The sequence below is a fragment of the Equus quagga genome, chromosome 18, assembly GCF_021613505.1.
Source record: "Equus quagga isolate Etosha38 chromosome 18, UCLA_HA_Equagga_1.0, whole genome shotgun sequence".
Classification (NCBI taxonomy): Eukaryota; Metazoa; Chordata; class Mammalia; order Perissodactyla; family Equidae; genus Equus; species Equus quagga.
In genome coordinates, this window is record NC_060284.1 from 49422930 (window position 1) to 49450878 (window position 27949).

At 47.9% G+C, this 27949-nt stretch overlaps 2 protein-coding genes and 1 long non-coding RNA gene across 10 annotated transcripts in view; 1 reads left to right on the top strand and 2 right to left on the bottom strand.

Annotated features, from left to right (window-relative positions):
- The window catches only part of LOC124229908 (uncharacterized), an 84581-nt gene extending 78552 nt beyond the window's left edge, over nt 1-6029 (bottom strand). The window contains exon 1 of the long non-coding RNA XR_006886018.1: nt 4186-6029. This is a non-coding gene — a long non-coding RNA (uncharacterized LOC124229908). The remainder of the gene's footprint in view (nt 1-4185) is intronic.
- On the top strand, nt 1911-9964 carry HSD3B2 (hydroxy-delta-5-steroid dehydrogenase, 3 beta- and steroid delta-isomerase 2). Its single transcript, XM_046645442.1, has 4 exons — nt 1911-1988; nt 2173-2325; nt 6043-6207; nt 8751-9964. The coding sequence occupies exons 2-4, from the start codon at nt 2181-2183 to the stop codon at nt 9560-9562; spliced, it is 1122 nt and encodes a 373-aa protein (XP_046501398.1). The 5' UTR covers nt 1911-1988; nt 2173-2180; the 3' UTR covers nt 9563-9964.
- A 10990-nt stretch (nt 9965-20954) lies between these two features.
- The window catches only part of ZNF697 (zinc finger protein 697), a 34158-nt gene continuing 27163 nt past the window's right edge, over nt 20955-27949 (bottom strand). For all 8 annotated transcript variants that reach the window (XM_046645853.1, XM_046645850.1, XM_046645851.1 and 5 more), the window contains 2 exons: nt 27634-27914; nt 20955-26187 (listed from right to left, as the gene is read on the bottom strand). In XM_046645853.1, the coding sequence (XP_046501809.1) occupies nt 24779-26187; nt 27634-27877 (1653 nt within the window). In that variant the 5' untranslated portion in view covers nt 27878-27914 and the 3' untranslated portion in view covers nt 20955-24778. The remainder of the gene's footprint in view (nt 26188-27633; nt 27915-27949) is intronic.

Genomic DNA, 27949 nt, shown 5'->3' on the forward strand with positions numbered 1-27949 from the left:
CTCTGTTCCTTTGTGGAAAGACTCTCCCGGGTTATAATCCTCAGATTTAAGCTCAGAAAAAACTCGCCCAAATTTTCATTTATAGATTGGTTATGGATTATTTTCATCCACAGTAGCCTCGGATAGGGCTCCACAGGTCTCAGCAAGACCAAAGGCCTGTAGGTAGTGCTGATAGCTTCAGAGAACAAGCTGCTACAACTCGGTGACCAAGGTCAACCTTTCCTAAGCAAGTGTGTTTGAGGCATTGGGAGTCAGGTCCCAAATGGGAAGTGGAGAATGTCCACAACATGGGGAGTGGGAGAGACACAGTAGGCTGTCAAACCCAATCTTTGTAGAGCACTGACTCCCAACAACTGCAGAAAACGTTGTTTTCAAGTGCATGAGGCATTTTCAGCAAGATAGACCATATGCTGGACCACAAAACAAGTCTCAATAAATATCTAAGAATCAGAATCATATAGAGTATATACTCTGACCACAACAGTACTAAATTAGAAATCGATAACAATAAGATATCTAGAAAATCTCCAATTTTAGAAATTAAACAGCATACTTCTGAATAACTCATATCAAAGATGAAATAACAAGGAAAGTTAGGAAAAATATTTTTACCTGAATGATGATAAAAATCCAATACATCAAAATTATTGGCTATAGCTGACACAGTGCTTAGAGGGAAATTTACAGCTTTAAATGGGTGTAGTTGAAAAGAGGAAAAGCACAAAATCAATTATCTAAGATTTGACCATAAGAACGTTGAAAAAGAAGAGTAAATTAAACCCAAAGTAAATGAAAGGAAGCAAACAATTTTAAAAAACTAATGAAATAGAAAATAGACAATAGAGAAATATAACAGTGAGTTTTTCTGTACCCCATGCACATAACAATTTCAGATGGATTCTATATTTAAATACACATCCAGAACCATAAAGACTTTAGAAGAAAAAATTAGGAGAATATCTACGGGAATAAAAATCAGAAAGTAGTTGCTTCCACGGCAGATTGTGGGGCAGGGGTGGAAACTGACAGGGGGCAGGAAAGAACTTTCTGGAGTGAAGAAAATGTTCTATATCTTGTTTTGGGTGGTGGTTAAATGGGTGGCATAATTGCTAAGGTCCATTGAACTAAACATTTAAGATCTGGACATCTTAATGCTTGTAAATTACAATTCAATTTTTAAAAGTGGAGGAAAGACAGTGTCTTGAGGAACTTATAGCGGTGGTGTCTGGGCACCTCTGGGGCATAGGCTTCAGAAGCATCCACAGCCTCTTCAGTTCAGGCATCTGCTGCGAGTAGATTTGCAACCAAAACATGGGGTGAACACAAAGGCCTATAACAAGAGCCACTGTGGCCCACAACTACAGATCCCTACTCTCATTATTCAGGCCATAGAACTAGGTGGTTATCACTAGACAGCTTCCCTGAAGGAACCCAGAGTTCTCCAGGGGGAAACGGGAACTGAGGTTCTGGATACATTGGGTTGGTAAGATAGTCACTTCCTAAAAATCTTAATAACTCGAGCTGCCACCATTATCAATTTCTAAACTTTGCAAGATGGCAGCAATGTTTCAAACGACTCTGAGAGAGGAGACAACGGGCTAAAGTGGATTTTCCCCCCAGATGTATTTACTGCACAAGGCGAAAATTCACATTGCATTGGGAGATTTCTCCTGGTCTAGTTTAAGTTCACAGATTGTGGATCCCAGACAGCTAGCACCAACTGCCTGGTGTCCTATAGAGGCTAGAACCAAGAGTCTTTATTCACACTGTGACCTTGAAGCTCACTTTCTTGTCCCGTGCCTCAGAAGAATGAGAGATATAAGCTAAAGCTTACCATTTTTCTTGGGGGGAGGAATGCTGGAGGAGGAGCGAGGGTGGAGGTGAAGAGGCTGAGTCAGAAGGACAATACATAAAGCTCCAGTTCTGCCTTTGGGAGATAAGGAGACCAGAACCCAGGCTCTTTCATCTGGCTTTTGGCACTCTAACAGGTTAGAGCTTCTGCTCCGGGGCAGTGACATGGGATTTTTGCAAAAATGCAGCGAAGGGAACAAAATGAGTTTTTGTGAGCCTGAACTACTTGATCTCTCTTTTTAGCTCTCTCCAGGGTCACTCTCTAATCCAATCTGCTCGCCTGCGTTTTCTGGTTCCTGGCGAGCATTTCTTGTTACTCAGGTTTACCCATGGCTGGGTGGAGCTGCCTTGTGACGGGAGCAGGAGGCTTTCTGGGTCAGAGGATTGTCCGCTTGCTGGTGGAGGAGAAGGAGGTACAGGAGATCAGAGCACTGGACAAAGTCTTCAGACCGGAATTGCGGGAAGAATTTTCCAGTAAGTGAACTCGAGTCATGGGTGTGTGGCTCCATCTTAAACCCTGCATAGGTGTGGTTGTGATGGGGTGGGGGTGGTTCTTGTCTAGGGGATTAGAGAAAGTTGTAGCCAAATCAAAGCTAATCCCATGTCCAAAGTCATCAGACAGGAAATCACAGATGGTGGGTATAAAAGACACTGAGTAGGTGTCAGGAGATTAGATTCTGGCCCTGATCCAGAACTAGAGAGGGTGACCATAGGCCAGCTACTTCAGCCTATAGGTCTCTTTTGTTCTCATCTAGAAAATCACATATAGGTTCTCTCCTTTGTCAACAACTCTTTAATGTTCAGAAGATTTTTGACTTGGCAATTACTGTGCAACATTTGCAAAGGGCAAGCAAATGCCATTAGCCTGGAGACCCCACCAGCAGGTCCCCGCTGCTCTTGATGGTCTTGGTCTTTTCACGGCTTCAGTTAGCATCTCCAGTGAAGGTGAAACAAAACGAAGTGAAGGTGAAGCTGAACGTGTGTGTGTGTGTGTGTGTGCGAGAGAGAGAGAATCAGAGATAGTGAGAAAAAATAAGAGAGAGAATTAGAGGGAAAGAGAAAATCGGAGACAGAAAGAGTGAGAAAGAAAGCATTAGAGGAAGAGAGAGGGAGAGAATGAGACAGAGGGAGGGGAAACTGGAGAGGGTGCATGAGTGTACAGGGCAGGAGCCAGAGACCGAGAGAGGCAGCATGAGCGGGTACATGCCTCAAGTGGAGTCCCTGTACATCTCTTTTTACCATTTGTCTCTGCTCCTCATCACCAAAAGGAAAGTGACTGCGGAATTTACTGTAGCAGCTCATTGTGCTTTTCCCAGATTGCTGCCCCAGTGCAAATGCAAAAGCTGGATTGATGGTGTATTTTCCAACTTGTTTCACCCCCAGATCCTCAAAATAACCCTGTGAGGAAGGTAGGAAAGGGGTTCCACCCACTGGGACATGAGGCAATCGGGATCCACATAGGTAAAGTGACTTGCCGAGGCCCTCCGATTAATGGGTAGCAGAGCCCAGAACACAGCCCCCTCACAGAGGCCCTGATCCCATGGCCCTAGGGCTGACTCTTGGCAAAGTGAATCTTCAGTCTCTCCCATTTCTCCCCTGTGTGCCTCCAAACCAATTCCCTGTCCCCCTCCTCAGCCCTGGTGGACTGGGTATCTACAGGCAAGCCATGGCTGCCCAGAAGTCCCCCCCTCCCCACACAGAAGGCCCCCACCTGCTCTCTGGACCTCCTCCATTGCTCTGCTCTTTTTTCCTCTTCTCTGACCTCTTCAAACATCCTATTTTCTCTAGCCTCTGCTTCAAGAGTGTCTCTGATAAACAAATTCACAAATGATCAGCATCAACTCTTTCAATCCTTCCCTTCCAGCCATATTTGCAATCTGACAGCTGACGCCCAGAAAGGGAAATGCTCAACCTACAGGAACAGTTCCCCAATGTGACAAGTCAGGCGATGTCATGGAAGGGCAGAACCCTCTGTAAAGAACATCATAGAGAATCCTGACAGCGTTCTTTCTGTGCCTAGCACTGTGCTAAGTGTTTTACACGTGCTGCCTCATTTGCTCCGCATAACAACCCTATGGGACAGGTGACATTATCCTCCTTTCTTTAAAGATGAAAATACAGGCTCTAAGAGGCTGTCTTAGTTCATTCAGGCTGCTATAACAAAATACCACAGGCCAGGTAGCCTAAAGACATCGGAAATTCATTTCTCACTGTTCTGGAGTCTGGAAGTCCAAATTCAAGGCAGGGTCATGGGCTGCTGAAAGTGCTCTTCCTGATTCATAGCCTGCACCTTCACGCTGCGTCCTCACACGGTGGAAGGGGCGAGGGACCTACCCTTGCAGAAGCTAATTCACTTGTTCGAGGTCCCACAGCTGGAAAATGGCAAAGCTGGATTTGAACCCAGGCAGTCTAGCTGCAGCATCTGTCCTCTTAACTACTAGTTTGTCTAGAAGCTTCTCTCTGGACCTCCCTCCAACCCACATCACATAAGCACCTGCATATTCAGGATAGGCAAAACACTTGCCAAGTCCACAGAGCCTTAGGAGAAGGAGAGAGTGTGGCTCCACCACTGAGGCATCCATAGTGCCCCCTGCTGGTTTCTCTGCATCCCTGCAGACGAATGGAGTAAGTCCTTTTCTTGGCTTTGGACTTCTCCCCTCTGGACATATCAATTCCTTTGAGCCATTCTGTCTGAAGTTAGCAGCAAAGGAGAGGCAAAGGAAGAGAGGGAGGAGGGCAGACACAATCAGAGAAAATTCTACTCTCCTGCTGATTCCCAGCTGCTTCTCCCCTGCCTTTCTCCCACTTCAGGGCCTTCTTGGAGTTGTCTGACAGCAGGAAGAGACTGGGGGCAGAGCAAACTTGGCAGAGGCTTAAGGAGAGCAGATGGTTCTTCCAAGTTGTAACCCAGGAAGGAAATTCTCCAGCCTTGAATTTTTCACTCTGAGTTCCCCTCTCACTGTTCTCTGGCCTCCATTGCCAATTTCGGTTGAGTTGACTTATTCTTCCTCTGCCTCAGAAGAGTGCCAGTCCTGCATCTGGGTGACAGGGGAGTGTGAGCAAGGCTTGAAGGCAGGCGCAGGCCTGAATCTACGCTAGAAATGTGACTTAGATCTGCCCCTTAACTTCTCTGAGCCTCAGTTTCCTTGCCTGTAAAATGGAAATCAGAATACCCATCTCACGAGATACCATGAAAGGAAATCAGAAATCCATGAAGGTTGAGCACAAAGTACAAAGCACAAAATAAGTGTAGGGTGTTTATCCAAACTGCACATAGCACAGCTTTTATTCCATGAGCTAATCTGAGGTGATGAATTTACAGGCAGTGCCACTTCCCATGGACTTCAAAGGAGCCGAAGACCCTGAGGCTGTATCCGCTGCCCTTGGCTACATGGCCAGAATGTCAGGTCCTAGGTGGCTGACTCATTTTCAGCGCTGATATCTGCTTTTGATTATTTCTAATCAGAGTTTTTCAGTTAAATCCATCATTTGGCCCCATTCTAAATTCCCTGTTAATGGCTCCACTATCCTCCTGATCACCCAAGTGAAAAACTCGGGCTGACAGTGACTCTTCTGTGTCCTCTCAGCCCACCTCCAATAAGAACCAGGACCTGTCAAGGGAAGGTCTGAAAAGTCGAACCTTGTGTATCTCTCCCCTTCTCTGCTTCCACTGCGGAAACCTTGGTTCTGGTCCTCCTCGTCTGAACTTTGGCACAGGCATTCTGATTAATCTCCTTGCTTTCTATTATATCCCCCACACAAATCCATTTTATATACTGCGGCCAGGCTTATTCCAAACCCATACACGATTCCTCATTCACTATAGAATCAAATTCAAATTCTTTCCTCTTATATCCACTCTCCACAATCACCCTACTCTCCTTAATGAATTTTATGAACTTCCCATGAGTCTCTTTAACTGTTTTGTGTTCCATGCTCACTTGACTCCTCACTGCTCCAATTCTGTTTTTGGAATGAGATGGGGTGGAAGCAGATGTTTGCTCTTCCCCTAAAAATGCTGTGCATTCCGATTTCTGTATCTTTGTTTACCTGTTCCCTTCATGGAATGTGTCCCCATGCCCAACCTTCCCCAAGCCTGCCTCTCCTTAGAGACCTGGGTAAAATGCCACCTTTATCAGGAAACTTTCAGATCCAGAAAGCCTTCCAATGACCTGACTCATGTTCACACAGAACTCCAGAGCAAGGTCAAGCTGACCGTGCTGGAGGGAGACATTCTGGATGAGCAGTTCCTGAAGAGAGCTTGCCAGGGCGCCTCAGCTGTCATTCACACCGCCTCTATCATCGACGTCACGAACCTCTTTAACCCACAGGTCACCATGAATGTCAATGTGGAAGGTACAGTATCCTGGAGAGCAGATGGAGTGAGGTGGGCAAAAGAGGATGGGAAACAGGATAAGGAAGGGGGAGAAACCCCTATCACTGAACACCTGCTGAGCTCTGCACCAAGTGCTTTTGCTTAGCAGTACAAACTAAGAGATTCAAGGCTGCCATCCTCAGTGTTTTAAACGGGGAGACTAGGGCTAAGAAGGGCGAAGCAACTTGATCAAGGTCCCAGGGGTAGAAGAGGGAGAGCTGGAATCTAAACCCACCCCTGTGGACTCCAAAGGTCATGGAAGCTCTTTCTACTGTGACTCCAGTCAAGCATTGACTAAATTCCAACCTCAAACTCTTGACATCCAACCACCTCCTGCCTCTCCTGGGTTGGAAGCAGACCTTACAGGTGCCTCCTTAGCCGTCATTTTAGCCCTTCTGTGTGACTCTAAGGTGGTTGTCACACAGTAAGGCCAAGAACTAAGAGCTCTGTGATATGAGGTGCCCCCAAGTCAGTTACAAGTGATGAGCCACAGCTCTGGGCCCGTTTCCTTCAGGCAGGACTCCCTAGACAGGATCGCCAAGGGTAATGAGAGCATCTAGAGCCTTCCTGCTCACCTGAAAGAAGGATGCCTCTCGAGGATTCCTCTCAAAGCTGGTTCACAGTGGTCTGGCAGTACAGAATTATCCAGCACTTTCCTTCTCATAATACTCTCTTAACAATAATAGTTTCCCATTAACCATAATACCATTTCTTCAGCTCCACAGTGGGTCTACTATTAAAGAGTAGTTCCTGGCCAGGTGCCCAGAGTACACCCTCCTTAGATCCTCATCCCATAAATGCCTGGCGGCTCTTTCTGAATTGAGGCTTTCCAATCTACTTTAAATCTAGACACATTCACTCAAGGGATTAGCTTAAATCGTTTATTAGCTTGCCATGTAATCTCATCACTCCGATCCCTGGAGGCCAGTCTCCCCAGTACCACAGGACCCCAACCCCCAAGCCCATCTGTCTTCCTGCCCTGCTCTACAAAGTTAGTCTACTCAGAGACTCCTTTTCTAAAGCAGCTCATTGTTTTTGGGTTTCCAGCCTAAAATAACACAATCTCAAAAAAGGCCCTTTTTGGGGCCGGCACTGTGGCTGAGTAGTTGAGTTCGCACGCTCTGCTTCGGCAGCCCAGGGTTTCACCAGTTCCGATCCTGGGGGCAGACATGGCACTGCTCATCAGGCCACGCTGAGGCGGCATCCCATATAGCACAGCCAGAAGGACCTACAACTATGTACTGGGGGGCTTTGGGGAAAAGAAGAAGAAGAAAAAAAGGCCCTTTCTGGTGTCTACTGAGCCATGCTAACACTGCCAGAAGGGCGCTAAGATTAACCAGTTTTTAGTTTTTAGTTCCTCTCTCATTATTCCTACTGTCCAAAGCTCCCAACAGCAGTGAATTTGAAAACCCTAAGAAGTGTTAGCAGCATCAGTTGACTAAAACCAGTATCACTCTCAGGTTTAGAAAATTCTTCACAACGATGGTCATTTTCCCCTCTGCAGGCAAATTAGCTCCAAATTTTCTCTGCCTCTAGATTTAATAAAAAATAAACAAAAAAACCATGAGGCTGTCTCTCCTGAAAATAAATTTCACAAAGATCTTAAAAGGGATTAAGAAATACAAGAAATAAAAAATAGTAATGAAGCTTTGCACAGGAAACTCCTTTCTTGTAGGGAAAGCACTCTGCATTACCTCTGTGAGCTAAAGTCCTAGCCAGCGAAGGTATTACCACCAGAGGGCGCATTCCTCTGCCCGGTTCTCTCAACACACAAGGCCAGGGCAGGGCTCTGGAATGCTAAGTAAGAGGAAGGTTTGTCCCCACTACTTTTCATACCTGAGTACATGGAGTCACAGCCAGAATTAGGAGTGCGCTTTGTAGAGAACATACAATCAGGAATGGAGTCTGGATCTCCAACTTCTCCCCATAACTCACCAATCATTTGCTCAGTGACTCTCAAACAAGGTCCTTGTGACAAAGTTTTATTGGTCCTCAAAAAAAGAGAAAAATACAAACAATTCAATGTACATTTAAGAGTGTATAACCTATATACAACTCTGTGTGTGTGTGTGTGTGTGTGTATGATATGAGTCATTCAACTGTCCTCTTTTATCTAAGGACTAGGACTGTCCTTATTCTGAGAGTATGGCCTCCTAAGTTTTTTATTTAAAATAATCTTTCTTTAATGAGCTGGTAGGGATGATAAATGATAATTTTTTAATGTCCTTACATGGCAAAATATAAAGTGGCAATCCTATGTCTTTTTCCAAAATTACAAGTATACACACAGGTCCATGAGTCCATCCAAAAGTCTAGAAATTCTTGCTCTCAAGAACCCAAATGTCAGTCTCTTTCCATTTTTGCATTTTTCCTATGGCTATAGCACAGTCAGATCTCAGCCAGAATGCATCCTGATCTGCAATAACCACCTCACTTGCAGGGATAGTGGGGGAAGACAAGGTCTGTGGGCATGGTTGGCCTTTTGGGTTATTTCCTGATACTGACGGTGTGCTCCCCTGGGCAGGTACCCAGCTCCTATTGGAGGCCTGTTCCCAGGCTAGCGTGCCAATCTTCATCTACACCAGCTCCGTAGCGGTGGCTGGGCCCAACTCCTACAGGGAGATCATCCAGAATGGCCATGAAGAAGCACATCTCGAAACAAAATGGTCCTCTCCATACCCATACAGCAAAAAGCTTGCTGAGAAGGCTGTGCTGGCAGCTAATGGGTTGCCTCTTAAAAATGGTGGCACCTTATACACTTGTGCCTTAAGGCCCATGTTTATCTATGGGGAAGGAAGCCCAACCCTTTATTACCTTATGCATGAGGGCCTGAACAACAATGGCATCCTGACACACAACTGCAAGTTCTCCAGAGCCAACCCAGTCTATGTTGGCAACATAGCCTGGGCCCACATTATGGCCTTGAGGGCCCTGAGGGACCCCAAGAAGGCCCCAAGCATCCAAGGACAGTTCTACTACATCTCAGATGACACACCTCCCCAAAGCTATGATGACTTAACTTACACTTTGAGCAAAAAGTGGGGCTTCTGCCTTGATTCCAGAATGAGACTTCCCATATTTCTGAAGTACTGGCTTGCCTTCCTGCTGGAAATAGTGAGCTTCCTGCTCAGTCCAATTTACAAATATCGACCTCCCTTCGACCGCCACCTAGTGACATGGCAAAACAGTGTTTTTACCTTCTCCTATAAGAAAGCTCAGCGAGATATGGGATATGAGCCGCTCTTCAGCTGGGAGGAAGCCAAGAAGAGAACCACTGAGTGGATCGACGCCCTGGTAGAACCGCACCAGGAGGCCCTGAAAACAAAGACTCTCTGATCTACAGGTGACATGGATGCGGATGTTAGGAGATGTCTGCTAGACTCTCCCCTTCCGTCTTCAAACAGCAAATACCATGAGCACGAGCCCAGATCCTACTGCCTCTCTTTCACAAGATGCCCACGTTATCGTCTTCCTCTTGCCACTAGAAACTTTCCCAGTCACTCGCGCAGCCAGAATCTTCTGCCCTACCCACCTTCCAGAGGACAGACAAGATGATTTGCTGCAGCTGTTGGCACCAAAGTCTTAGTTGCTGATTCTGAGCTCTTCAGGCCTCTTTTAACTTAGAGTTTTGCCTGTTAGTTCCCGTTCCTTTGTTAAATGCAAAAGCATTTCCTATCTTTTAAAAATTCCTATTACTTCAGACAGCTCAATGAAAAGAATAATAAATGTTTTACTGACTAACTGCCTAATCTGGAGGAAGCTGTGGTTTATGTGACTACATACCTTCCTCCTTTGCCCTCCATTTCCAGGTATCACCATCTTCTATTTAGAAAAGCAGCATGGAACTGGGGTGGGCAGAAAGTCCAGAAGGAGGACACTAAGATCAACTAAACACCTACTATGTCTAGGGCATGCACTAGATAACTGACACATTCACCTCATTTAACCCACACCAGCAACCTGTGAGGTAGGGACTACTATTCCATCAGTAAGGAAACATTCACGGTCGCACTAACTGGTAAGTGACCAGGCTGTTTAAACCAGAAAGACTGACTTGAAAACCCTTAAATTTCTACAGAATCATGAAGCCTGAACTGCCTAAAATTTACAGCAAAATGAGTGGGGTGCTGGAGGGTGGCTGGGTTTGTCAGCAGTGCAATGAAGCTGGGGGGGGGGGCGATCCTTGGAGAGCACAGTTCCCTTGGGTCACCTACTTCTTGTCCAGTCCTGTGCAAGAGACCCCCTAGAATGCAGAAGAACCCCTGAGTGGCGTCTAGGAGGGTTTGCATGCCCTTGCCAGATGCCTGGGCAGGGGAGGGAGAAGAAGAGATACAACCAGCCTCCACCGCCAATGCCAGTGTCCTTGAAGGTCTCTAGGACACACCTGGATATATGTGTGTTGGCCACTCCAGCAATTCATAAGCCCGTATTTCAACTTTTCAAATCACACAATGAAGCCACACCGTGGATTCCTGGGAAAGTAAAGGGAACAGGTGTGAATTCCTCTGAAAATTTATCTCCTACTCAGTCCAAAAAGTAGAGTCTACTCCTCCACATCTCCAGATTTAACTCCTTCTCCTCTCTTTCCTCCTCCTCCCCTTCCTCCTCCTCCCCATCTCTCCCTCGCACTGCATCTCTCTTCCTTTATCCTTTTACCTCCGGAGCCTCTCCTTTTGTTCCACATTCCCCTTAATGACTGGTCCGCTTGTCTTTCTCAGTTCCCCTAAGGAGAGGAGACCAATCAAGACACATTTGGGGACTTAAGTGATGACACAGTCATTAACTGAATGGAGGACCAACAGTCAAAAGAAACACTGTCAGGGCCAACAAGTGTGGCCTGAAGCAAGTGAGGAGGTGGCTGTGGGGTCTGAGGGTGGGGAAGTGGGAGCTGCCTCGCTCTAGACAGGGGTACTGCCTGTCTTTATGAACCACAGTCACGACAGGAGACACACCCCACATCAAGATGGCCTCTTTCTTACCCAGGAACGGATTATGAATTCTGTTGAATTTGATTACCACGATGGAGATCATTTAAGCATTCACTCTTAAGGAGAAAGGGAAAAAACACTCTGGCCCAGATGAACAGGTTCCTATCACCTTCAAAACCCTAAGGGACAGAGGCTCAGCACCCAGGCACCAGAGTGGAGTGGCCCCAGGTGGTGGAGTAAGGTGGGCAATGAAACACTTCCTTTCTTCCTTCCTTCCTCCACTGAGCAAAACAGAAAAGTCAGCACCTGTCCAGCTCTTGTCAGGTGTGCACACCTTGTATGTTTATGCCAATAGCGAAGGAAGGAAAGGAGGAGGGTGGGGACTGGGACGGACGAGGGCCCCTCAGAAGCCTTTTTGCCTAGTGAAACCCCATACCTATGAACCCACCAGGGCAAATCTCACAGGGAAGAGAAAGCATACGGTCGCCAAAGAGCAAGGGGAGTGGCGTGACCAGACAAAGAGGAGAAGGATTTGACAGCTGGAGGTCTTATTCAGTTAAGCATAAAGGCGTCCGAAATGTTTTGACCAACAAAGCCGGCCATCCTAACACCGGACACAGAACTGACCGCACGGGGAGGTCCCGGCTGTGCACACAAGCCCGGAGTGCACCGCAAGGGAAGCACCGCACGGGGGCGGCAGAGGCTCAGAGGGAAGAAGGAAGCCACCCCACCTGGACCTGCCCTGCCACCCGCCCAACCGTTAAGTGTGAGCGCGCAGAGTATGCGGTAAACAAGTGAATGAAAGCACAGGTAAGTGCCCAGCCACCTGCCTGCTCTAGGTAGCTTGGCCCGCCCTCACATACAGGAAACTACTCAAGTCTGTGTCACACTTTATGTGAATATCCATGCTTTTTTCTGCAGAAATTTCTGTATATTTAATTATGAGATGCTGGCCCAGATGCTGCTAGGGGTGTTAGGTAATATATGATATACATGCTTATTACCTTTTTAAAATCCGAAAGAAACTTGAGTTCCAAAACACATCTAGCTTCAAGGGTTTTAGATAAAAGATTGTGGACCTCTAGCAGCAGAATTATGTGCCAGGTATTGCTCTAAACATTTTATATAATAATCCTCAAACAACACTCTAAAGTAGGTACTCTTATTATCCTCATTTGACATATGAGGAAATGGAGGCGCAGAAAGATAAACAACTTGCTCAAGGTTATTCAGCTAGTTAGTGGTTCAGTTCCAATCTTATAAAAGCTTTTTGACTTCGAAGAGTTTCTATGAAAATGGCAAACTCACATGCCTACAGGAGCCAGACACACATATATAAATGAAGCAGCCTGGGGCTAAGAGACCTTAGGGAGTGGTGGGGAGTGTGGTGTGCTGGAGAGCATATACTCTGCCTCCAGGAGGCAGTGGCTATGGAGCCCATGCTGATTCATGTTGAAATGCACTCCCAGTTACCAGATCTTCTGAGTATTCCAGGAAAGCAAAAACTTCCCAATTTTTATATGAAATCTTTTTTTTAAAGATTGGCACCTGAGCTAACAACTGTTGCCAATCTTCTTTTTTTTTTTTCTGCTTTTTCTCCCCACATCCCTCCAGTATGTAGTTGTATATTTTAGTTGGTGGTCCTTCTAGTTGTGGCATGTGGGACGCTGTCTCAACATGTCCTAACAAGTGGAGCCATGTCTGCGCCCAGGATTGGAACCAGCGAAACCCCGGGCCACTGAAGCCAACTGCATGAACTTAACCACTCGGCCATGGGGCTGGCCCCCTATATGAAATCTCTTGACCTAAATTTTAAAAACAGTGTGAAGACCAGCTCTGAGAATAGGATGTGTGGGTTAGTGCTCAAATTGCATATGTAATATTTTATTTCTTAAAAAGTGGGCGGCGAGGTATTAGAGTCAATCTGTTCTTTCTTGGTAATAGGTCCCAAGTATACATTATGTCATATTCTGTACTTTTCTGTATGTTTGATGTAGAATATAATTTTTTAATTAATTAATTTTGTTTAAAAAAAAAAAAAAAGGAGTGCAAACTAACAAAACACATCTGCAGGCTGGACCCAGGCCTGAGTCTTCCAGTTTTCCATCTCTGCTCCCAGTCCAGTGGGGGAGATAAAATATGAGACATGGTAGGTACTGTACACAGTAAAATGTGCTAAGTGCCATAAAAAAGCCAAAGGGCTTCTGGAGGATCCAGTCTGGGTAGGGCACTCAATGGATCCCTTGCATGTGGGCTGGATATTGAAAGATGGGGAGGATCTCAACAGGCAGAAATGTGGGGGAACATATTCCAGGCAGAGGCAATGGAGTCTGCAAAGACACAAAGGAAAGAGGAGTCATTTTCAGGCAACTATGAGACCAGTGTGGACAGACAGAGAGCACAGGTGCAGGGGAGAATGGAAGACACACCCGGAAAGATACGATGGGAAAAGACCAGGGTCACCTTGGGTCACCTCTAGGTGATACTCTGCCTCCTTCTTGTTTCCCCTCAGAGCAGGAATTCCATTCCCCTTCTAAAGACCATTTGACATTTAACTACTTCACATGTAATATGCCTCACCTTCTCTGGAAAATTAGACTCTTTCAGGGAAAAGAGCCTGTCTCCATGGCCCCCCTAGCAACAAATATTAATAGTCAGGCTAAAGAACTTAGAGATTATTCAATATGCATGGGAAACCATTGAAGATCCTTGTTCAGCTGTCCCTGGAAGATGACTTTGATAGCAGTGTGTAGGATGGATTGGAAGAGATTAAGAGGACACTTCAGAATCTAGGCAAGAAATAAAGCCCTGATTTATGAGTGTTAACAAAATGGGATGCAGGGGGCAGATGAGGCCAGGCTAGGCAGAATGGACAATACTTTAGGAAATGCTTGAGTGGGGTCACAGCTCCCCCATGCACCCACTTTCTCAAGTCAAAAACCTGGATGTGACCACCTCCCCACTCTCCCTCCAGCCTGTCATTCAGTCCTACCAGATTCACCTCCAGAATACCTCCTGAATGAGTCCTCTCCCTCCCTGGACATAGCCTGGTTCATCTTCTTCATCTTTATCATCTTCATCTTCATCATCTCTGGCCTTGCCTCCCTGCCTCAGAGTTGCCCATGAAATCCATTCTCAGCAGTGTTGCCAGAGTTGTCCATCCAAAATAACATCTGACTATGTCACTCCCTTTCTTAAAACCATTCAGTGGAGCCTCAAGACTCTTAAGATAACCTTGAGTACCTTAGGACAACATATAAAGGCCTCTCAAGATCTAGACCCTGTCTACCTCTCCAGACTGAATTCTCGCCAACCACTGCCCTGTCACCAGATGCTCCAACAACAGGCCAAGACATGGAGCTTCCTGCACATATCATGCTTTTACATACTCCCATGCCAATAGAGGGTGTTCCTTCTTCTGAGAGCTCGCCCACCCCTCCTGCCAGCATATCCTTCTCAACTCCTTACTCACTTTCCAAAGCTTCTCATTTTATCACCTCTCTGCCTTGTGCGTATCTAACTGCAGGGTAATTATATATTCTGCTTCCTTTGCTATGCTGTCATGTCCTTGAGGGCAGGAACTCACCATTTCAGCTCTGTGTCCCCTGTTCCTGACATAAAGTGGAGACATACATGGACGGACAGATAGACGGATAGATGGATAGACAGACAAAACACAAACAAACTGTATTGCTGAGATGGGGCGGGAAGGGAGTCAGGGAGGCAGAAAGAATGACAAAGGGAGAAAGAATTCTTCAAGGTGTCAACGAACCTTAAAAGGTTGGATCATCATTATGAGAATCAGGAAAAAGAAGGAACACTGGGGGTATAGGGGAGAAAAATGAATTCATTGGCACTATATGGAGAGTGAGTGAGTAAGAGGAAGAGAGGGAAAAGACTTTTATGAAGGCAAAACCTTGCTACCAAGATTTTAAGAGGACTGGAAATTAGATGTAAAACCTGAAACAATGTAATGCCCAGAGTTTTTATCCTGCGAAAATAAGGAAATTCTATTTTTGAAAACTGAATTCAGAAGAAAATCTCCCACTCCCTTATGCAACTCGAAGTGAGGACAACTCAGTCCCTCTGGCCACAATGAGGGCTTCTTAAAGCACCAGGGGCTCCAGGGAAGATCACGGGAGTCCTTCTCCTTTATCGTGGCCCCAGATCCCACACGCATGCCATGAGCGGGGAATGGAGTCAGTGTTTTGAGGCATGAAGGAGGCTCATTATGACAGAATGGAGGGGGAAGGGAGGACTAACAAAAAGTGGATTGGCCACTCTGTCCCCAAGGGCAGGGGGCCCTGGGTTCAGTTGCAAACTCTGGAACAGTCACTAGTCTGTTCTAGAAACCTGAAGCTCCCCACCAATTAAGAACACAGTCTTTCCTCAAGAAACAGAAGAACCTGCACCAGCAAACTCAGCCTTGCTTCCAAAGTAGGTGCTGGCAATGGGGGTGGGCACGAGCTGGGCTCCGGGCCTGCCATCACTTCCGCATGGACCCTAGCCATTAAGGCAAGAAAGTCCTTCTCATGGGCTGGGATCGAAATGCCTCTCTGCACCAGCTGGAGTCTGAAAAGTCACTGGTGTCATGATGAGCAGGGAGGCTCCATGGGCATATGACCTGTGTGGTCACACAGGGCCCCGGGCCTGGCTTAAGGCTCTGCTATGGGGCCCCATGTTTCATTTTGCACTTAGCCTTGCAAATTATGCATCCAGTCCTGATTATGAGAATTTCTTCCAGCAGTAGGCAACACAACTCTCACTTAATCATAGGCATATGGGGGAGGCTCCCTGTCTCCTCCAGGGGAGACCAAAGTGCTGTGGAGCTCAAATTTTAGAGTTAAAAAAGGCCCCTAGAGACTCCAGCTTTTACCTGTGGGCTCCTTCCCTTCCCCCATTCCACAAACAAGAAAACTGAGGCCCGAAAATTGATGTGACTTTCCCAAGGTCACTCAACCAATCAGTAGTGCAGCTAGGCTAGAACCCAGAGCTCGCCACTCTGCCGCTCAAGAACACACTAGAATCCCCATGGTGAAGAAAGGGGAAAGTTTGTAGGAGGGGGCCCAAGGCCAAGAGACACAGACTTTGAGGAGAAGCACAGTGCATGCAGCAGGGAAAACTGTGTTACAGCTTCCACATCTCTCGCCATCCCCTGAATACATTCCAGCCACACCGAGCTTCCTCCACGGCCGCTCCCGCCTGCAACGCATTCCTGTTCCCTTGGCATCCTTCCCTCTGCCAACGCCTCCTCATGCTTCACGCAGCACCTCCCTCAAGAAGTCTCCAGTCTTCCAGGGGTCGGTGAAGTGTCCCTCCACTAGGCACCTGTCACAGTCCAGGGTGGTTGCTTATTAACTCATCTGTCTCCTCAGCTAGACTGTGGACTCTGGGAGGGCACCACGGGGACCCTGTACTGACAACCTGTGCACAGCTGTATCCCTATGTCTGACCCAGACCGAACACTCCATCAATACTTATGGAAGGAGGGAAGGAAGACGACGTTCTTAAAGAAAAGGACTCTGGGCCAGAATAAATAGGATTTTAGGGAGTGGAGTGAAGGTTGTCCAAGTACAAGTGTCCCCTAAGGGAGACAAAGTTGGACTCCACAGCCACCTGTAATGGTGACCTAATATTTGCAGCCCTGAGAGTGCAGTGCTGGAAGCGGGTAGGGGAAGGCATGGCCTCCTGGAGGCCTAGAAGGCACAGAGCCAGGGGGCTGCCCCACCAACGTATTTGTGAAAGAAAAAATAGGGATAAGAGAGAACTTTTGGAAAGAGGGCACAGGGCAGGCTTACCCAGCACACCAGCTGCCTGAGCCTTCTGTGGAGCACATACAGCCCTGACCCTCCCACTCAGCTATGGAATGCGGGTCCTGCACGAACAGAGACAGGCAGGCGCTTCACAGTACAGGAACAAAAGTGTATGTGTGTCGGGGGGTGCTGCTGAGGAAGGGGGATAGGGAGGGAAAAAGAGAAGAATATTCTCTCATTTTACAAGCAGACAGTTTCCACAAATAAGAGTGAAAACTCTGGGTTCTCTTTCAATTTTGCCCTTAATGTAAGGCAAATTCCTTTGCTTTCCTGGGTCTGTTTACTTACCTGCAAAATGAAGGTAATGGGCCATTTCTAAGATCCCAGGGATACTGGGCAGCTGTAAGTTGGTGCGTATCCTCTGGCACCTCCATACTTCTGCAGCTAGCCTTCATGTAACACAGCCCTCCCGTCGGGTATTTGTTTGTTTATGTGAGGCCAAAGCTGAGAAAGTGGTTTCCTAGCCCTTTCCCAGCTCTCTTGGCACCTGCACCTCATCTATCAAGGAGCATATTACCCTTCTAGTTGTGGAGTCCCAAGGCCGTAGACCAAGGAGGAGCCCACCAGGTATCAGTCCCCTCTCTCGTCTGAAATCCCATGAAGGCTGACCTGCAGACGCCAATGCAGATTTAGACAAGTTCTTGTGTCATTCTTGCATTAACCTATGGATGTTTCCCGGGTAGGTTTTAAGTTCTTTGACAATCACTAGACATTAGAGTGGAGAGTCAATAGAGGTAGTATCTCCTGAAGAGGAAACAGAGGCCCAGAAAAATCTGAGCCTGGCTCAAGATGGCAGCCAGTGAACGCCAAGCTCTGTCCTCATCCTTCCCAGCACAGCACACCTCAGAGAGACGGCAGGACTGGTTCCTCCTTTCTTCCTCTGTCCCTGGGAAAGTGCAGGCTGTGGCCTTCCCCCCATCCCATCCTCTCATCCCCTTGCCTCAGGAGCTGGAAATCCGAGAGGACGCAGTCCACATGCAAGCAACTGCCTCTCTTCTTCTAGGCTCCTAGGACCTATGATACAACACAACCACTCTGAGACCGCCTTGCTTCCTAACATCTGTACAGCCCCTCAGCCTTCCAGGAATCTTCACATTTGTTATTTTGTTTGATCTTCTCCCCACACCTCACACCTGCATCTTTCCACTGGACAGACGAGGCCAAGATCAAGTCTACCTATAGTGCCCAGCCTAGGCTGCTGCAGCGTTGGACAGTGGCTGTCTGAGTCCAGCGGCCTCTGGCTGTGAAGCATGTCCATGACCCCTACCATGTCCATAAACTTCAACCCAGAGAGCCGCAGAGCTGCTTCAGCTGAAGTCTTGAGATGGTCCTTGTCTACCAAAGTCCCAGTTTTACTTAGACACTTCCTAACAGTAGACCTGACATAAGAACGTCTACCCAGATCCCTTAGCAGCCCCTGGCTTCATCAGCCTCTCCAAGGTCACACACTGCCCCTTTCCCCCACCCACCAAAGCCAAATAAGGTGGACACTGCCTTATTTGCAGTAGTGATGACCCTGACTTATCGTCAACCAAGTCCTCAGCAGAGAATCTGCTTCACCCTGAGCCTTCGCTGAAGGTACCATCTTGCCCAAGCATAACGTTTGAAGTCTTGGTATTAAGAAGTTCTTCCTTTTTCCCTCCCTCCTCCTCCCACCAGGGGCCAAATGCCAAAAGTCATACTTACAATTTGCAAAACAATTCACCAAAAGGAAGCTGGGTTTGATGTTAGGCAGGAGACAAAATCAGCCTTCACCTTCGCCCTCCTGGAGTGTTAGATTATGTGAGCTTCTCCACCTCTTTCAAACCTGTACCCCCAGCATCAAGCACTACCCTAGGACATGGGCACTCAGCACGTTGACGCAGTGAACTTATTGGGGTTTCAGCTCCTAATGAACCACAGCCTTGGGGCACGGGGGAGACTGCCCATACACAGGAAATGTGTATGGGATATTATGGGAGCATGTCTGTAGAAGAACCACTCCAGCCCTCGAGGTCAGGGAAGGCATCTCAGGGGAGTATCTTCTGTGAATAGATGACCGCATCGAAGGGCTTCCAATGAATCCCTGGTCTCCAGTAACTGGTGACATCTGAAACCTACCAATCCTTTCACTTAGGATGAAACGCCTCCAAATACAGGTTTGGAAATGCCAGCTTGAGCACTGCCCATACACTGGTACCTTTTTTCAACCTTCCTAAGCACAGGGCAACTTGGTGTGTGAAATACCTTGCCACCCACCTCTTCAGTTTCTAAAGCTGAGCATCTCTGGCTGCTGGATGAGGCAGGTCACTGGATAAATGCAGAGAGGGCTGTGAACAGTGGCCTGGATCTCACTGGGGCAGTTGGAAATTGAAAACCATTGGAATGTGCTTTGGGTTAGCAGAGGCGACCTTGAAAACACAGGCGGGCACCAGGGAACCACAATCAGCAGACTCGAGGCTCTGACTGGGAAACAGAAACCTGGAGCCCATCAACAGTCTGTTCAAGCTGGAGACCTGATAGGTCTTTCCCTCCAGGGGCAAAAATTAGGAAACAACTTGATTGCTAAGGGCAGCTGAGAAAAGAAGTAATGCATGGAATTTTGCTTTGTTAAATGAGCCAACACAGGGAATAAAGATCATAAGAAAGGGAAGGCAGGCAGTCTATGATTGGTGAAGGCAAGAAGGACCAGCAGCAGCCTGCGATGCCCATCTGACATTATCTATGAACAGCGAAGACAGGCTCTTTCCCTGGCCCTTATCTTTAACTCTTTGGGGAAGGCATGTGTCAGAGGTAGGCCTACCAAGAGCAGACAGGCAGCAAAGCCCACCGCATCTGACACATGCCCTGTGTAACCCTTAGCAGAGGAGAGGATTTGAGGCTTATGAGTTTTACTTACTGTAATCCTAAGAAAGAAAGCAGGTGCCTAATTGATCCTACAGACTTCTCAACCCTGCATGCCCATTACAATCACCTGGGAAGCCTTTGTATAATTACTTTGTATATATACTTTGTATAATGTACTTGACCTTACCCCAGACCAATTAATCAATCTCCAGAACAGTTTTTTGGGTTTGGGGGGTATTTTTTTTTTGTTTTTTTTTTTTTCAAAGCTCTCCAGGTAATCCCACTGTGCAGTTAAGGTTAAATTAAGAAAATCTCTGTTTTAAACTAATCAAGCCTGGAGAATTCCAAGTTGACCAGATACTGTTTCTCTAACACGCAGGTGGACAGAGGCCTGCTCTGTACTGAGAAAGGAAGTAATGCATGGAATTTTGCTTTGTTAAATGAGCCAAAACAGGGAATGAAGATCCGAAAAAAGGAAAGGAAAGTAGTCTGACTGGTGAAGCAGCCTGTAGTGCCCATCTGGCATTATCTATGAACAGTGAAGACAGGCACTTTCCCTGCTTCAGGCTGAGCGTCCCTTCCCAGTGTGGCCCAGAAGACCAGGTTTACTGCTACGTCCCCATAGGGCACTGAACAAGTACTTCGATCACTTGGTTTAATATGGTTTTCCAGGTGACACCTACAGTTTTCCCAGGTACCAGGAGCCAGACCAATGTTTGCTTCAAGCCGGAAGAGTCAGGCTTGGGGAGGAATGTTGAAACCACAGAACTACCTGCCTCCTTCCAGGACTAGGACCCAGCATTTGCTGGCCCTCCCCGGCGGGGAAAGGGCTCGTGGACATTCACACAAGGAGGTGGCTGTGGTCATTTAAAGAAAATAAGGTGTTTTTCAGGCTTCCTCTTTTCTCATTCTTGTGAATCCCTCCTTACAAACTTCAGTCTCGTTGTTTCCTGAGGTTGGGCAGAGACTAGCTAAAAGATACTTGGAGCAAAGGCCAGTCTAGCCGATAAGTTCTGTTCAGTATTATCAGTAGCAATTAAGTTACATTTCTGAGAGCTGGGGGAAAGAAAATACTTTATGTGATTCGGGAATACATTTTTTTATACATTAGAAATGAGACTTAAGACTGCCTCCCTTCTCCACAGCTACCCTCCCCCTGCCCACAGCCAAACTTCCCCACAGATTGATTGTTGCAAGGAACAAAGACACAGATCTTTGGAAATTAATACCAATGGTATAACAGTAACACATTTCCAACACCTCAAACCACATTAGTGCAAAGTGCTGTGCTGAATTACTGGTCAACATGGGCAGACGGTTTGGACATTAGCCAGTTCCTGGATGATCTAGGATCCACCTGAACGTTCTAACAGAAGTTAGCAAACTTTTTCTGTAAAGATCCAGACAGTAAATATCTTAGGATGGGCCATGTTGCCCCTGTCACTCAACCTTGCCGTTGCAGTGTGAAAGCAGCCATAGACAAAACGTAAGCACGGCTGTACTGGTATGACTGTATTCCAATAAAATTTTATTTACAAAAAGATGCAGTCTGGATTTGGTAGTTTGCTGATCCCTTTCTACCAGAACATTTCTTCCATAGATTGAACTGAATGACATTTAATGGGTGACAAATAAAGAAGAAAGAATGACATGGTAAAAGACGGATATGGATTTAATGACAAATATTCCATGTTGGTTGCTGAACAGCAGAATGCTGTCCAAGGAACCATCATTAAATAAAACCACCTGAAAATAAGGCAATTCTCACATACACAATCACACACTCACACAAGACCTGTTACTTTTAGGATCATTAAATTATTCACTATTTTAACAAATAGCTGTAAAATAACATTACAGAGAAGGAAAATGTGCACAAACTTCAGAGACACAGTTCAGATTGTCTATGAACACACGTTCTTAATTTGTACTTTTTCACATATGTACAGCCTCTTGATCTTGAAGAGACCACATGGCTCAAGGGGTTAACTTCTCATCTTCTCCTTCCAACTCAGAGCTCAAGATTTAATCTAGTCAAGCTGCTCCAGGTTTTGCTCAGTAAAGGGCAGCCTGAACTTGACCAAACTCCCTACGAAACAACTGATACACTTGCCTCCACCATCATTAATAAGCTGGTAGGAGGAGTCTTCAGATTAACATTTTCAAGGGTGAACCACAGTTCACAGGATTTGCTGAAGAAATACTATTATTCTAAAACCAGACACGAGAAACGACCTCCTGAATGCATTTCACCTCACTTAATGCAGGTATGTTCCCTGAAGAATTCTAAGAAAAGTGGAATCACATTTTAAATGCACCATGAGAGTTGGGTGTTGGTGGTTCGACTGTTTTTTTCTGCTAAAGGATTTGCTCAGAGAAGGGATAGTTAAGTACTAGGTGACACTCTTATCTATAGTCATAGAAAGAACGAGAGAGGTCAATGAAATCCAGAGTTCCACTGCCAGTAAATTATCGTACATTAGCTTCAATCTCCTCTACCCATTGAACTCTTTCTCAAAAGCTGCTGATACGCAATGTTTGATGCAGACAAGACCGTGCAATAGTATAATGGCAGCAAAAAGCCAAATAACTCATAAAGTGGATAATCAACCCATGAATAATCAAAAGTTGGATGAGATTTCATAGGCACAGACTTGAGAAAACTTACAACAGCTGGAAGAGGTAGATGTGCGTTTAAAAAACCACAAAGGAATAAGATTACCTACAAATTGGCTATATTATTTTCAGGTGAGTCTTATACACTTGGTATTCAGACTACAAGAGTCAGAATAAATAATGGACACTTGCCTTGCTCGAATTACTCTCGACTAAATGAAAATAAAAAAGAATTAGTGTCTTCCCCAACTATCCATATTTTGAAAACCTATTTGATTTGTGAGTAACAATAACTGATTAAGAGGGCAAGATCAACAGGCATTATATAAGCCCCAAATTCTCAGGATTTTTTTCAAAAGTGTTTTTATAACAACAAAAACATGCTTTCCTACAGTCCCCAAAGAGGTTCTTTGCTAGAATACAACTAAGTGATCAAGTATAAATTACCAGCATCCACAGAAAGTTTGCTAAAACTGTAAAAACAAGCTTGTAGTTTTTTTTTTCCTTCAAGTGTGTCCAACAGCTTGTGAAGATGCTTCCATGGAAAGTACAGGAAAACAAACGCTAGTGAAGAAAATAGTACTGCTTTCCACAACTCTAACTCCTAAAGGCTAACCTAGGGAAGGATTTTCAGCACAAGTAACTGAAATCTATACAAGAGTCATCTAACTACAGCCCCCTACGAGAAATGGAACATATTCAGGACACTCTAATTACATGACAAAGACCAGCTTTGTCAACAAGGACATCTTTGGCCCTTCTAGACTAGCCTTAAGTTTTCCATCAAGCATAAAAATTTTCAGTGTCCTTATTTTACTATATAAATCATAACAGGTAAATCTTCCTAGCAGCTGAGCTGGAGAGCACAAAAGGTCAGACCACACCGCTCCACACCGTCATCACCTCTCTTCAGAACAGCCTGCCACACCCCTGTCCCCAGGCCTCCCCTAAGACAGGGTTCATAATACTGATCCACCTCACAAAGATGTGAGAAACAACTAACAATCATTAAAAAGCATAAAGCACTTTGCAAATATAAAAGTGCTATTTTGGCATTTATATAACCACCAGAAAACATTCATTGCTTGTGCTATTTGGCAATTTTGCATTTACACCTCTCCTTGCTTGTACCTTCCTTGTGTAAGCCTTGAGCTTTCTACTGTGACTCCCTATATGAGAAAAAGAAATTCTACTCAGACTGGAGCCCATCTGGATATGGATGGAGGTGGGAGTTCAATTATCTCGTCCATTACTACAGAGGGGGAGGGGTACACAGATCTGCAGTGAAGGCAAATGAGACAAAGGAGCTTTGCACCCCAACGTGTCAACATTTGCTTTCCTGGATTTTCACATAAGGCCAGCGAAACACCGAGCTAGCTGACTTTTGCAGCGGGTCACTGGGGCAACTGCTCATGGTGTCAGGTTCATTTGAAACAAACATCAAGCTGACCTGGGAAAGGGAAAGCCACACACAGCTGGGATTGTCCCATTTCCCTGCACTTAAAAGATCACAAGGGAGACCTGAAAGAAATACGGGGCCTGGCACACACCTGACACCGGGGGCAGGGGGATGGTCATCCACAGAGACCACCTTGACCCAGCCCGAAGCTAGAGTGTTTTATAGAAAGTAGCAAAAGACCATGAGCAGGACGAGGATTTCCCAGGAGATCTGAGAAGCAGTTATGAATGAACTTCTAAACTTCAGAAGTTTAGAAATGCCCTAGAAATGAGGGGGTGTCGCTCTTCTGCCCAGTCTCCCCTGGATGCCTCAAAATAGTAGCTATCTATGGCTCAGAGAAAAGAAGGGAAGAGTATGCAAAATGTCCTCTCCTATCGGATTGACAAGGTTCCCTTACTTTAGCAGGACTATAGCCGATGTGGGGGGGATAGAGCCAACAGTGGCTTAACACCTGGTGGGACCAGGATAAGAGTATTCATACTGACTTTTTATCTTACCCCATAACCCTTACTCCAGCCACACCTCTCCTCTGATTCCCACAGGCCATCGCAGCCCAACCTACTCTATTGCCTGACATCTTGTCCCCTACCCTCCCCACTAAAGCCCCTTCCTCAAGGTCCTCAAAGTGTCTGCTCCTCCATGCCCCTCACCCCTCTGCCGTGTATTTGAAGAACTCACCACGCTCAAGCACATCTCCCAAATGTTTTTTCATTGAGGAGGCGGCAGGCGAAATACAGCACCCCAAAAGAACTCCTCCGACTCAACCCTCCCCTTCAAGACCCCCTAATACCAAAAGGCTCCCCAATCACTCTCAGATTGTCCCTCCCGCCCCTTCCCCGTCTCCATAGTTTGTCCCCAAGACATCTACTCCCCACATGCTCCTAAGAGGGCAGAACCCTCGGGCCCAGCCCTAGCACAAGTGCAGCTTCTGGTGCTGCGCGAGGTGCGTTTTGTAGCGGAAGCCCTTGCCACAGCCGGCGCATTTGTGCGGCTTGTTGCCGGTGTGGATGCGGCGGTGGCGGATGAGGTGCGAGCTCTGGATGAAGCTCTTGCCACACTCGATGCATGTGTAGGGCTTCTCGCCCGTGTGCGTGCGCTGGTGCTGCGTGAGCGTGGAGAAGTCGCTGAAGCGCTTCTCGCACTGGCCGCAGCGGAAGGGCTTCTCGCCCGTGTGCACCCGCAAGTGGTTCACGAGGTGCGAGTTGCGCCCGAAGCCCTTGCCGCACTCGCGGCACACGTAGGGCCGCTCGCCCGAGTGCGTGCGCTTGTGCGTGAAGAGGTGCGAGCTGACACTGAAGGTCTCGCCGCACTCGGAGCACATGTAGGGCTTCTCGCCCGTGTGTACCCGCTGGTGCTTCACCAGGTCCGAGCGCCAGCTGAAGCGCTTGCCGCACTCGCCGCAGCCGTGCGGCTTCTCGCCGGTGTGGATGCGCTGGTGGTTGGCCAGGTGCGAGCGGCGCACGAAGCCCTTGCCGCACTCGCCGCAGGCGAAGGGCCGCAGCGCCGCCGCCCCCGCGCCGCTGGCCGCCGCGTGCGCGCGCCGGTGGCTCAGTAGGTGCGAGCTGAGGCTGAAGGCCTCGCCGCACTCGGGGCACGGGTAGGGCTTCTCGCCCGTGTGCAGGCGCCGGTGCTTGAGCAGGTCGGCGCGCCAGCTGAAGCTCTTGCCGCAGTCGGCGCACAGGTTGGGCCGCTCGCCCGTGTGCAGGCGCAGGTGGTTGGTCAGGTAGGTGTTGCGGCTGAAGCCCTTGCCGCACTCCCCGCAGCGGAAGGGCTTCTCGCGCGGGGGCCGGGCCAGCGCAGGCCCCGCCCCGAAGCCCCCCGCCACGCCCACGCCCATCATGCCCACCACCGCGCCGCAGTCGCCCGCGAACCCAAAGGTCTCCAGGCTGGCCGCGGCGGCCGCCTCCGCCAGACAGTGAATGCGCTGGTGCTGCAGGAATGCGGCGCCCGGGCTGAAGCTCTCCCCGCAGTCGGGGCAGATGGTGGGCGCGTCCATGATGCTGGCCATCAGGCTGTCGAGCTCCCCGAGGTCCACGGCCATGGGGTGGTGCAGCCGGCGAAAGCGGCGGTGCACGGGCTTGTCGCCCCGGTGCCGAGTGCCCAGAGACAGATGCCGCCTCCAAGGAAGCACGGCAGGGGACGGCTGCGCTGCTTCCTCCTCTAGCCGGTTGTCCCCAGCACTCTCCTCCTCCTCTTCAGGGGGGCTCCGGGATATGCTGTCGGACTCGGACAGTCCTGGGAACATCGCCATCTCAGCTACGCCAGGTTGGTCATCCTCTTCCTCGGGGAGAGCCCCTTCTTCCTCACTCAGCAGCCCGTCTGCAACAGAAAAGGCGGCAGTGGGGGTGACTATATTTGACGCTCACAAGGTCAACCCAGGAGAAGCCAGTCTCAGTAAGAGCGTGGGCCACGGAGTAATCTCCGCTGTCTGGTGCTCTCAACCTCTTTCCAAGGTCCCCACGATTCCTTCCCACCTGGTGCTTCCCCGGGAAAATCTGAGGATCAGCGTGCTCCGCGCTCCAAAACCTGCGGAAAGCTCACTCACCTGCCCCTTAACACTCCAGTTCTTCGGGCACCTGTCTCTGGGCCTAGGCCCCACCCACGGTACCTGAGGCTCCGCTCAGCAGAGCCATCTGAAGACCCCCTGCATCAGACGGTTAAGTCTGGCCCAGGTGGGACTCCGTGGGATCTCGGAAGACATTTGCTCACTCTCAGAGCTACCAATGCCTTTCAGGGCCCTGGCCTCAAAAGACAAGTCCACTCCAGCCAAACACAGGAAAAGACCACCTGGCCTAACCAGGCCCTACACTAATGTGATTGGTCAGTCTGGAACAGCTTAAGGTGGAACAACAAACGAAACACACCCCAACTTAGGGGCTTTACTGTGTAAGGGGGGGTAGGGGTAGCGCTGTGTAGGGGAAAAGAGGAAGCCGGCACAGGGTCTAGGGCTAGTGAGCCCAGCTTAGAGGCTGATCCAGAACACACACCTGCCTGTCTCTGGCTGCTTATCCCCAAGCAGAGGGCACTCTAGAGAGTTACTGAGATAAGAAAGACCACGTGCTTGTGTGCACTGCAGGGGAGGGCAGCAGGGAGTCAGATGTGTCACACGGGAAGGAACGTAACCTCACAGTCCTGGCCATAAAGTATTTCAGCTCATTTCTGTCCCCAAGGCATGTGCAGAGAAGGATAAAGCAACAAATGTCTGAAGACAGAACAAAGGAGGTGGATGGAGGCCAAGCATTTACTCTTTCCAGGTCAGGAATAGCAAGGGTTTTAGTGGAGGCCTTGGGCACTCTTGGTATTAGCCACATGAACCTGGGCAAGTCACTGACTACTGAGTTTCCTTATCCTCAAAGGGAGATGCTGACTGTACCGGGAAACATCTGGATACCTTGTCTGCTCAGCACTACGCTAAGTCAGCCTTTATGTACAGCAACTCATCTAACTCGCCCAATACCCGGATGAGGCAGGTTCTGATATTACCTGTGCTCCCTCCTGTGTTGTTACAAGTGTTCATTTATAGCGCTATTCTGTATACTGTAAAGTGCTGTGCCAGTGAGTTACCCTCTTCACCCAGCCAAGCCCACCTCAGACTGGACCGAAGGAAAGGATGTTCCTCAGGCTTAAGGTGGTATGCAGTCTGCTTAAAAGTCTCCTCTACAGAGCTCCCTCACCAAGAATCCTGCCCTCTGGTTATAACTCTACAGGAGCTAGAAATAAATGTGAGTGGGGCAACATCCATGGAAATTCCAGCTCTCTCCTCACCTGTGCAGATGTCAGACACTAGTTCCCTCTCCTCTGAGTCCTCTCTTAGAGCTTCATCCTCTGGGCTGGAGGCCATCTCCTGCTCTGGGTGGCCTTCTCTCTTGTCTGCGTCCTGTGGATTAGAGCCTGTTCCGCTTTCTTCTGGGTCCTCTTCCCTGTCTTCCAAGTTCTCAAAATCGGAGCCCATCCCTGTGTCTGCTGAGTCCTGGGCTTCACACAAGCCCTGTTTGTCTTCTTGTTCCATCCGGGAAGAACACGACAAGGGAGGTGACCAGGGATGCCTGCTCCAGACAAAACACAGATAAAGGTCACATCA

What these genes read in the sequence shown, in the direction of transcription:
- HSD3B2 (XM_046645442.1), top strand. Translation starts at nt 2,181, where the DNA reads ATGGCTGGGTGGAGCTGCCTTGTGACGGGAGCAGGAGGCTTTCTGGGT. An exon ending in ATTGCGGGAAGAATTTTCCA is followed by an intron (nt 2,326 to 6,042) that starts GTAAGTGAACTC and finishes ATGTTCACACAG; the next exon opens with AACTCCAGAGCAAGGTCAAG. An exon ending in CATGAATGTCAATGTGGAAG is followed by an intron (nt 6,208 to 8,750) that starts GTACAGTATCCT and finishes TCCCCTGGGCAG; the next exon opens with GTACCCAGCTCCTATTGGAG.